Source organism: Nanorana parkeri, unplaced genomic scaffold (assembly GCF_000935625.1).
Source record: "Nanorana parkeri isolate BGI_ZX_2015 unplaced genomic scaffold, ASM93562v1 scaffold301, whole genome shotgun sequence".
NCBI lineage: Eukaryota > Metazoa > Chordata > Amphibia > Anura > Dicroglossidae > Nanorana > Nanorana parkeri.
In genome coordinates this window covers 830,330-842,045 of record NW_017306569.1, presented here as the reverse complement: position 1 = coordinate 842,045, position 11,716 = coordinate 830,330, and the positions used below count along the sequence as shown (strand labels likewise).

At 40.7% G+C, this 11,716-nt stretch overlaps 1 protein-coding gene across 7 annotated transcripts in view; it reads right to left on the bottom strand.

The window, feature by feature from the left end:
- CADPS2 (calcium dependent secretion activator 2) overlaps positions 1-11,716 on the bottom strand; it is a 254,962-nt gene that overhangs the window by 83,889 nt on the left and 159,357 nt on the right. For 5 of the 7 annotated variants that reach the window (XM_018557764.1, XM_018557767.1, XM_018557763.1 and 2 more), the window contains one exon: positions 377-480. In XM_018557764.1, coding sequence (XP_018413266.1) covers positions 377-480 — 104 coding nt within the window. Of the gene's footprint in view, positions 1-376; positions 481-10,058; positions 10,074-11,716 lie in introns of all 7 variants that reach the window. The other 2 variants (XM_018557765.1, XM_018557761.1) reach the window with 2 other exon arrangements.

Here is an 11,716-nt window from a genome sequence, read left to right as displayed (position 1 = left end):
AGTCTCTATGAAAAAAACTCATGTAAAAAACTTTTAATTCTCATATATTATGCAACACTAAAGAAAAAAACATAACAAACCAATGATTTTTCTTTAGAAGAACATTTCCTCCAGGGATTTATTTTCATATTTTAGAGACAGATGTTTCTTCAATATAAAATAAAATTCAAGAACTTGTTCACACATGGCAGATGCAGGGTAAAAAAAATCATTTACAATGTGAAATAAACCAGATGTTGTAAAGTACTCCATTTGTTCCAAGCAACACACCTTCATCCTGTCCAGTATCAGGCAGTTTACACGTTCAAAAAAGCTTGTTTTCTATTAGCTTACTGTTGAAAATGTTACTTACAGAAGAAGAAATGTACATTTTTACCTCTGAATGATGTTCCTCATTTTGCTGCAGAACCTCAATGCAAAGCTCAGCAAGATGAATAACATCCCTTAGTTTTTTTGAAGGATCATCTTGATTCATAGATTCTGAAGGGTAACAAACAGAACAAATTTAACAAGTACTAAAGAATGGCTTGTAGATACAAGTCAGTTATTTATTCATGGCTCTAAACAAGGCAATCATTCTTTATATCTTTTTGAGGCAAGCTGCTGAACAGTGTATTCAAATGTATGCCATTATGGAAGTAAGTGTGCTTATGCATTTTGTTCATCTTATTCTCAGTTTGCGGTTTGCTTCCATTTTAAAAGTTGGTACACCCAAAAATGATATTTTAACTATGGGTTAAGCTTGTGTGCTAAATATGTCCATGGCTTCTTCTATGTCTTGGATAGGAATTGCTGATATTACCACCTACTTTTACACATCACAGCATCTCTTTGTTGCATTTTCCATAATATAAAAGAAAATCTTTTGCAGTGTGGCATCTTTTTAGGTTTGTTGTCACATTAGGTGCCAGTTTTGGTTCTTCAACCTAAGAGTGCTACTGGTAGGACAACACCAATATTAATTGGTACTTAGTAAGAACTATAAATATTCAATCATGCAGTTGTCAATAGGTGTACAAGAAATAAAGAAATCAGTTCTGTCAGTACAATCTAAGAAACAAAAAGGAAAGTCATAAAAAAGTGCTTCCATTAAAAGCAAATGAGACACCAGCTGAAATGTCAAACTGGGCCCTTCCCACTGACCCTCCCTACCGGAGGGTGGGGGGCAATTTCAACTATACTAGAAAAAGTGAGATTTTAATAAATCAACTGTTTATACCTCTGGATCTTCTTCTGGACTCCTCACTGAAACAAAAACTCCCACCTATGCATTTTGCATCATATGCTCAGTTTAAATTGCTCGGGTTTGTGACTTTAAAGAATCATAATCTTAACCAAGAATAAATATAGGCAAAATATGCATTTCCTATATTTGCAAGGAATTTCAAAATAAATGTCACAGGTTTAGTATTTAAGCAGCTTTCCCAGCCAGAAATGCTCAATATTTTTCAAGGTCAGTCACACAAAGCTTTACATGCACTTCATCCCTTTCATTGCTTGTTTCACAGTGATTAGAATCATGTGCTACAATAGTGCAAATTCCAAAAATACATCTTTATTAATGGAACACACTCCAGTTACCCACAAATATGGCATGCAATATATAAGAAAGCAAGGGGTAACTGCTACATGGCATTTTTGCATCACATAAGATAAAAGGACATTTTTATGGTAGAGATTTGAAATGCTTATACAAAGCATATAGGTTGCAGATGTAATGCAAAAAAGGTAGTTGAAGGGTGAAGCTGCGTACCTATAGACATTAGATGGTGGATAGCCATTTATGTACAAACAGGTCACTAAACAACCTTTCTAAAAAGGTCTTTTTTCAAACATGCAAAAGTGCATTGAGCAAGCTTGCATGATTATGCCTATGGAGCAGGGAGCACTGCAGGTATTGGTTGATTTGGAGTAAAGAGTAGTGATCATTTGGGAAGACCAGTCCCAACCAATTATTTTCCTCTGTGTAGACTCAGCCAGGGTACACCAAGGAGGGTTGTCCATATACCTACAAACATATGAATGTTTCCTGATCCATTTATAAATGACCAGATAAATCGAATGCTTTCTAGTATGTACCAAAAACTTCATTTAGATTAGGAAATTGATCGGTAAATTCCGTGTATGATTAATAGCCATTTCACACCCTTACAGAATTTACAAAACAAATACAACTGCAAAATCACAAAAGTGCATATAAGGAAGCTTACCCTGATACTTGCTCCCAAGTACTCCTTCCTTCACCCATGCTCTCTCCCTCCCCCCTTCCCAGCTGTGACTGCGCTGAGAGAGATTGGAGATGGTATGTTTATGACATTTATTAGTCCCTGATTCTGTAAACAGGGAGTTTAAAAAATACATTATATATTTACATTCTATATAAATAGCCAAACATAGGTTTATTTTAACATGACACGTATTAGGCACTTATTTTGTTAGATTTTAGTATTTTATAGGAAGTATTTTTCACTTTTATTCCTTTACATCGCTTTAACAAATTTCATAGACTGCATGCAAATATTCAGTACTTTAGTGTCTGCAGTCAATTTAGCAGATGTTCTTTAAAGTTCTCTGGTGTTCTAGATGTTTTATTAGGGTAGATCCTCTTGCTCCAATGTTTGTGTTAAATTATATATTGTTTAGCACTACAGTAATTGTGTTTCAGGATTTGGAAAGAGGTTTGCTGCTATCTTGGATTTCTGGCAAATCCAGCAGATTTTAGGTTCTGGTGAATTTATGTGTGAATTTTTTTTTTACCATAATGCACTGCATGGCCATTGGGCCAGCAAGGAGGGCTTTTGGATAAGCCAGCCTCCTCATTAGAAAAGAAGAGCTCAGAGCAACCATGGTGTCAGAGAATTGGAAGTTGCTGCAGGGAGAGAAATAGGGAAAGCTAAAAAAAAAACTGCACAGGGAGATATTAGAGCCAGTTTGGAAACCACTCTTTAATTCTGATTGCTAGCTTTTATTTAACAAATAAATGTATAGCTGCCAGAAGAGTCATGCAGAGAGCCGGGAGAAATCCTGCCCGTGATTTATGTATTACCCAGATTTCACACCTCTAGTCAGTCCCTGATTTTATACTACGCCCTCAAAGGCAATTTAGTACAGGTGAGGCAAACATACAGTGCTCTGGAAAAAACAGTTTGAGTCTGCTTTGAGCTAAAAGTTGGTAACCTTTGTACTGTGGTGCCTGACAAACACTAGGATGATTATTCACTAAGCTGCCAAAGGCAGCCGAGTGAATTTTTCCGAGCTAAAGTGAACTGAGTCGAGTGGCGTTCGGCTATTCGCTTCAGCTCTGTATGGTTGATTTCAGCCGTACATCGGCTAAAATCAGCCGTACTTCGGCTGCCTTCGGTCAGCCGAACATGCCCTGCATGTTTGGCTGAGCCGAAGTGCAGAAACAGTTCGACTCAGCCGATCCAACATCTGGATCGGATGAGCCAAAGCTCCGGTAGTTCACTTGCTGCTGTTTGCCCCTATTCTCATAAGGGGCCAAACGGCAGTGAGTGAATAGCTGAATGCCACCAAGCGGCATTCGGCTCGGCTATTCTGCACACTACCTCCAAGGTCCAGCGTTGTCCACGATGACTCGTCGAAATTTTTTAAAAAAACGACGCCGACCCGACGAAAATTTTTGATTCAAGTAAGGGCAAACAAAAAAAAGGAAATATCAAACTAACGTCTACGTTTTTTATATTCGCACAATTAGGCCAATTAAAGATCTAATTTAAAGCTTTAAAACCCCAAATCAGGAGCTTACTGAGGGCACGGCAGTGGTTGCATTGTGTAGGCCTTTTAATCTCCCACCTGATGCTGATGTCACTCAGAAGGGCCAGTAGAACAGTATCAGTGAATTGCCTAGCAACAATTTTCTGTCTAGCAAAAATTTGTACACATTCAATGTTGATATCTTGAGTTTGTAGGAAATGGGGTTAACTGCGTTTAGTACTATATAAAGTGCAATGAGGTGGAGTACACAGTTAGAAATTAGTTTAAAACTAATGTTTATCAAACTCTGTTTTTAGGTACTAACTGAGGAGCAGGGTATTGATTGTTAACCGTCAATGACAGTGATTCAGTTTATTTGCTGATGTGATTGAGGTTTGTAAACTCTGCCTTTTAAATCAACTCAGTACAGTAATTTTGGCAAGTAGAAACATAATTGTACATGCTTAGTCCAAAAGTTGGTTAATCTGGTAAATGTGTACAAAGGATAGAGTAGACCAAGAAGAAAAACAGTTCAATATATAATAATCAAAATGGGCCATACAGAAGAGTAAACTGCACCTCCACCTGAAACAATAGAACAAGGTAGCCCATTAGCTCGGACATTTTGGGAAGCTGCATTTTTTAAGCAGTTATCTTAGACAAAAATTGGTTCACCATTTACTTGGGGAATAGATCAGAGATGAAATTCATATACTGTACTGCATGTTTTTATGAGGCATGTGAAATCATCGAAATACAGCTCTATGAGTTTTGTAATGTGCACAAACAGTACAGGCTGCAGTAACATTTTTTTAATATATAACTGTTGGTGTCTGATAAACTCAATAAAAGAAATCCAATGATCGGTGAACTCCCTGATATTCATTTAATACAATTTTGGGAGAATATCGCTTAGGTCATGGGGCACCTTCCTTGGTTTGAAGGGCTCAGATGACAGAATGTGACCTGCAGGAAAAATTCACAATTTCATAGGGGTTACTTTTCTGGTAAATAACCAACAGCAGTATCAACCAAGGATATCCAGGATAAGGAAAATGTTTCACTGAGATAATGATTTATGGCAGCTGTTAAAGATGCTTAAAAAAGATTAATGTTGTTAAGCCACCAACATTTTACTGTTGGACAGCTTTAATGTGACACTACTCTTAAATTTAAACTTAAAAAGCATACATGGAACACAGCATGCCTGCCCAGTGTAACAGTAGTCCAGTATTCTAGCATGCTCCCTAGTAAACACGGGGGGATAATCATGCAATGTGATCATTTAACATAAGTATTTGATACCTACAGAGGAAGGTGGCCTACAAGTGTGTCAGGTTTGACCTATTCCTTTTTGTATTGCAGGGGTAGGCAACGTTTTGAGTCTAGTATGGCAAAAACATTTTGTAAGAAATTGGGTGTGCCAGAAAGGGTCGCTATTAGAAATCATGGGACCTCATAAAGACTAGTTGACAGGCTGACCACAACCTTTCAGACTCCCACCATACCTCTGAACTTGAGAAAGAGACACCTCAGGTACAGTAGGACCAGCAGTGCACTATGTGCACTCTGAATAACAGTGGACTTGCTTGAATTACATTGAATATTAGAGTCTGAGCCTACTCATGTATACAACACACATGTATGCTAGAGTCCTTGTACTCGCAAAGTACTCTTCAATGACAGTGGCACAAATAAGATTCTTATAGACACACAAGCTTCAGCACAAAGGGACATTAAAAAAAAAGTAAATTCTTTAACCAGTTGACATCCGCGGTGTTAAACCCCCTTCCCATCCAGGCCATTTTTCAGTATTCAGCGCTGCGGTACTTTAACTGACATTTATTCCGTCATGCAGCGCTGTACTGAAATGAATTTTATACCCTTTTTTGGGGACAGATAGAGCTTTCTTTTGGTGGTATTTATTCACCACTGGGGGTTTTATTTTTTTACAATATATAGTATTGCCGTCTGGAGACGGCAACCCGCAGATGCTGCAGTGCCGTCCGTCCGTTTTTTTACTACGGGCGGATGGCAAGAGGTTAATTACTCCTCCCAATGGATCCTCATTCCTCATCCTATTTTCCAAACCCCATCAGGTCACTCCGTCAGCATTAATCTTGGTGTTTGGGCCTTGGTGACCTTGAATAGAGTGTTTTGTGGCAGAGCTGCTAAAAATACAGTGCTCTCCTTTGTGGCAAAGTCATGGCAGCTGCTGTGTGGAGGAGCTGGGATCTGTAGGTGAAGGAGCTAATATTTCTTGACTGCAGTAATAGCGGTAATGGGGAGCCAATAAACTGCCTGAGGGCTGATGTACGGAAAGCATGTTGTAGTGTGCCGAGGAGCCAGGACAAGAGGAAGGCAGGTGTGTGCACAGGAGCCAGGAGAGTGTGGACTGGGGTTGCAGAGCCAAGAGCAGTATGCAGTTGAGCTGTGATATTTAAGGGACAGTGTGTGTCAGGGAATCAAGAGAGAGTGTAGACTAGTCACTGGGAGGTGCAGAGCTGGCAGTAGTGCGCATTGGTGCTGTGCTATATCAATATTGAAGCTGCCTACCAGCTGAGCAGACACCATGAACACTCTTCTAGTTCTTCTGGCAATGGAAGGGGGACTCAACTCCAGTAGGTGGACTCCCTCAGGATTCACCTATGGCTTTTAATTATGAGTGTGATCTGCAACCATGCTTTTATCATCAGATTTAGAGATTAACAGACTTTGGGAAATTGGTTGCCTCATCAGTTTGCTCTTTATATTCCTCTGATCCTGCCTGCTGTGTTCAGATCTGCAGATCCTTCAGTCCCCAAAGCTAATTGTCTGACAAACTGTGATACCTTTCAAATTGTGAAAAACCTTCAGGTCATTAAGGCCCTGTTCACATCATCGTTTTTGCGCATTTGTACGTGCAGGTTCAGCTAGCTTTTTTTGCATGTTTTGCAAATTTTTTGCGTGGGCAAAAACACATGCACATGAAGACGCACGTTTTGACTGCCAGCTCAAGAAACATTGCGGTCAATAGACGAACGTGCAAAAACGTGCATGAAAATGCGCAACATGCTTCTGCCGTGTGTTTCCTGGCATTTCCATTGAAGTCTGTGGGGGATAAACGAGCTGAAACTGCCAAAAGAAGCTCATGTACTTTTTTCTGTGTTTGGCATTTTTCTGCTAGCGTTTTGCTGCTCGGGTGTGAACAGGAGCCATTAAAAATTATGGGATTTCTTGTGTTGGGAAGCGCGTTTTCTACTGCTTAAAAACACCTAGGTGTGAACCAGGCCTTAAGGTCCCCACACACCTTGCGATAATCGTACGAATTCCCGCGATTGTACGATTATCGTAAGGTGTGTGGAAGCCGTGCAACCTCTACTACTGTAAGGTCGCACGACTTTTAACTTACGAACATGTTCGAAAACGCGCCGAGCATCGTACGATGTTCGGCGGGTGTGTAGCATGTTCGTACGATAAAAGCCAGACGGGACGGTCCCGTTCGGCATTGCGGTCATCGGAAGCCCACCCCCCAGGGGGGCGCGCCTTGCGATCATCGCAAGTACGATCTGCCTGTCCAAGATAGGCAGATCATACGTTTTTTTAAGTACCTTACAACCATCGCAAGACAAAAGTCTTGAGATGGTTGTAAGGTATGTGCCCAGCCTAAGAGTGGGTAAAATTAAAGATCAACATACAAGTTATCTTATAGAAATGTTTAATTGTGGTTTAAATGTTTAATGGTGGTTAATGCCTTTGCTTTGTTTTAGAACCAGTAATGTTGCTTTAAACAGGATATTGCAGAGCACAGTTTACAATAATCACCCCATGCTTCCAAATAGACCTACTTTCTCATACTGTAGTCATTAACACCCTCTGATCCAGTCCTCATGAACTTTTTTATGTTTAACTCTTTACTTTGTCCTCCACTGCCTCCACCCACTAACTTAGTCACCATCCTGGACATTGCCAATCATAAAAATAAAAAAAAGATAAATGCAATTAGTGATGAGATCTCCACTGTCCAGACAGCTGCCTCACTACCTACCCACTGGGCTCCAATCCCTCATAACTACTTGTTCTATTCTATGATACATGCACTGATCAACCCCCATACTTAAAAAGCCATCACTGAACCACACCAGTCTGAAAAACCTAAAACCCATCTCATTGGTTCGATTTACCTCCAAACTCCTAGAATGCTTAATCTACAATCATCAGAGCTGGTAGTTTACTGATAGCAACCTTCTTGACCCCTTGCAGTCTGGCTTTCATTCACAACACACCACAGAAATTGCCCTCCTAAGACTCACTAACGGCTAAAACCAATGGCCACTGCTCAGCATTCTTGTTTTGGATGCTTACTTTGAGCTGGAGAGTTGGAGAGTTATAAAAGGTCAGAGCTAGACTCTGCCGGGGATGGCACAGGAGCACGGTCAGAGCCTCTGCAAGCAGATTGCTCTAGTAATGGGGCACAAACAGACAAAAAGTCCAAAATGGACAAAGGTCCTTGTGGACACGGAAGGCCTCGGCCTCACATGATGGAGCTAAAGAAGTCTCCAATGACGATGACCTCATAATAACAGGAGACCCAGGTTCTAGATCAGGGGTGTCAAAACCAAAGGGCCATGCTAAGGGTTGCGAATAAAATTAGGGGCCGGACTTTAATATCACCTAACAAAACAGTACCTTTTATTTTACTTTCTTGCCGCGGTACAGAGCTTGGGCCCACTAATCATTATATGACAATCCTGTGTGTGAGAGCATTAGAAGTGCCAGCAGTCCCTGTCCATTAAATGGACGGGGACTGCTAAAACTTGTAGTGACTTCATGCACAGGACACCAGGATTGTCATATAATGGACAGGGACTGCTGACATTTGTTGTGCCCTCATACACAGGACACCACGACTGTCATATAATGATGATATGACTGTCCTGGTGTCCTGTGTGTAAGGGCACTACAAGTGTCAGCAGTTCCTGTTCATTACATGATACTGCTGTGTGTGAAGGCACATTAAATGGACAGGGCTTCTGACACTTGTAGTGCCCTTAGACACAGTCAGTCCTGGATACACACAGCGGGACTTACTAGTAGCTGCTGAGACCACAGGCAGAGGCAAGGAGGAACGTGCTGGTGACTAGAAACCTGCCGCCTAGGAGGGAGGTGCGGCTGTAAAGAAACATGCAAGTGAGAAGAAACATGCGGTCCAGGAGGAAGGAGGGTGGAGGTGCGGCAGCTGGCTAAATTGCCACTCCAAGCGCCGGCTAGTAATAAAAAAAACCCTGCTTGCTGGTACAAAGCTCTGGACTGGTGGGCCTAATAAAGTCTTATAGTGGGCTGTTTCTGGCCCGTGAGCCTTCTCATTGACGCGTTCTAGATTATGGTGGTAGCACAGCTAAGAAAATAGGCATACAGTCCGTATTTGTCCAGGCAACCAGGCAGAACTAAATCTGTTGCTTTGGCTGCAAAAGGTAAATGCTAACATATTTACAAGTAAATGGCATAACAACAAATTGCCTTAAAAAATACCTTATTGAGGAACATTTGTCAATACTGTCTTAAAGGAGAACTATGAGGTCAGTGAAAATCACTCAGCCTCATAGTTCGAGCCGACGTGTGACAATTAAATTGTCACATGTCGGCTCAATAGATCGGGAAGTGAGGAACACATACCGTCGCTTGCTCACTTCTCGTCCCTGCAGAGAGCCGTGACCATCACTCACAGCTCCCTGCAGAGATTCCCCCCCTCCCCCGTCCAATACTCCAGCGCTGACTGGCGGAACGGACGTGGAGGGGGCGGGTACAGCCTGGGGAGAACTATGGGGAAAAGCACTGACCCCATGGTTCTACTTTAATGATTGTGGTTGCTAATCTGTCTCATGCTATATATTTTATATTTTGCAAGTTAGAGAAAGTTTTTTTTTTTTAATCATATGCAAGATGCATAACAGAATATCTGTATCTATTTAAATAGTGCTACTTGGCACTTTTTTGTTTAACAAATTTGTGGTTAAACTAACTTGCAAAAGAGGTGCTTGCAATTACTGCAGATGGGAGAAAATACACAGTCTATCTGGCAGCCCAATCACTGAGAACTAAATCTGTCGCTTTGATGGCAAAATTGACCAAAAGATTCTTTCTAACATTTTTCCACGCATATTGCATATTATTTTATACACAACTGTGTTAATTGTTCCTGCAATGCAGTAATGCAGGGCATAGCCCATTGTTCCCTTCAAATGCAGTATACAAAGTCAGAAGATAAAAATCACAAGCTCCTCGTATATTCTCACAAATATCGATGTAACTGAAATTACAAAAATCACACATCTTGACATAGACAATACACCATGCATGGTCACCTGATTCCTTCTCTGCTGCAGCATGGGGGAGAAATATAATGTAAGTAATAACAGAAAATAGATCTTTGGGTATTATGGTAATAACAATTCAACACTAAAGAAAGAAATGTAAATAGGTCACAACCTAAATCTATGTATTTAATACCGAACTGCAGCTGTCAAGAAAATAAAAAGTAATGAAGCCAGACAAAAAAAATGTTTTAAATGTGACTATAATAGTTTGTAAATGTACTTTTAGTAGTGAGTGAAACCTGCCCCAAATATTGCTTACTGCTATGATTTCACCTTCAGAGAGAGAGAGAGAGAGAGAGTAATGTTGCTGATGTATGGGAGGGATTCAGGAGAATAGCCATGTCACAGCATAGAGATGGGTTATCTTCTCTCGGACCACATTTCCCAGCAGCACAGTAGGATGTGGAGAGGTATTTGTGAAACACAGAGTGGGAATTTGAAAAACAGCTCTGATGACGGATCCATGTGAACCACTAACGACCTTTCATGTGCCGATGATAATACAATACCACGCTTACTGTTTTGCAGACTGAGATTGCAGTACATAGGCAGGACAAACTGCCCTCCTCTCTGAATTTGGCAATGACCACTACATTCCATCCATGTACAAGTGAAATCGTGTAGCCCTGAGGATAGCTGGGAGCATGTTAGTGACTGTAGAAAAAGCTTACTCATGTATAGGGATTGGCTTTCGGGGTTCGGGTTGAACAAGCATTCAACTGGAACCCAGCCTGTTTGCAGATCAGCAATATTATTGTCATTGTTTCTCTACCTATGCCGTATGGCGTCTGCACCTCTTTCAAAATGCCTATTTTGGTTGTTATCATTGGTTATATTTCTGTACCTCGGTGTGTTACTGAGCACTTTGTATTGCTTAAACTTTGATAAAGACAAAAGAAAAGTTTATAAATGCTGTTTATATTTTAGCAGCACTGGGGACCTGTCATGTGCGATGGAAGTAGCGGCAGGGCAGCTTTGTCATGTCATCGGGAGTCTGTGCCATTAAGAAATGTGTACTGTGCCATTAAGAAAATAGAAAAAAATAGCATGCAGCCTAGCTGGCCAGGAAAGGGAGGGCAACAAGTGTGCACCCCCTCCACTTAAACCATACCAGGCCACATGCCCTTGCCAATGGGGAGTACATCTATACTAGTGTGCAAATTAACGTGCAGGTTTAAGGCATCTCCAAAGCATGCCATTTTAAAAATTTGGATCTCCAGGCCTTTTCTCCCTAAATCCTCTTCAGTCTCAGTGTTTTTTTATTTTTTTTATTTCAGGGATGTCTCGGTTCCACACATTATGTTTACTGTTTATTGTTTACTTCGTGGCACGCACGCAAGAAAGAAAAATGTCTTGCGTGAAGTGTTAGCTTAATATTCAGATAAGATTAAGGTGGGTTGATAAAGGCCAAATTAGCACCACAAAGCAGCTTTTTCACAGGCTTGCAATAGCTAAAAAGTCAAATGACATTGAATTCACTTGTGTGAGCATTTAATGCTTGTGCAGTGAACACAGGAGGAAATATTTTTTTATGTACATTTAGGATATACAAAAAATATACAATACATGTATACTGTACATTGTTTTACATTTTTTTTTATTTCACTTTTTTTTCTTTCTTCATTGGTAGGGGGGGGGGGGGGGGG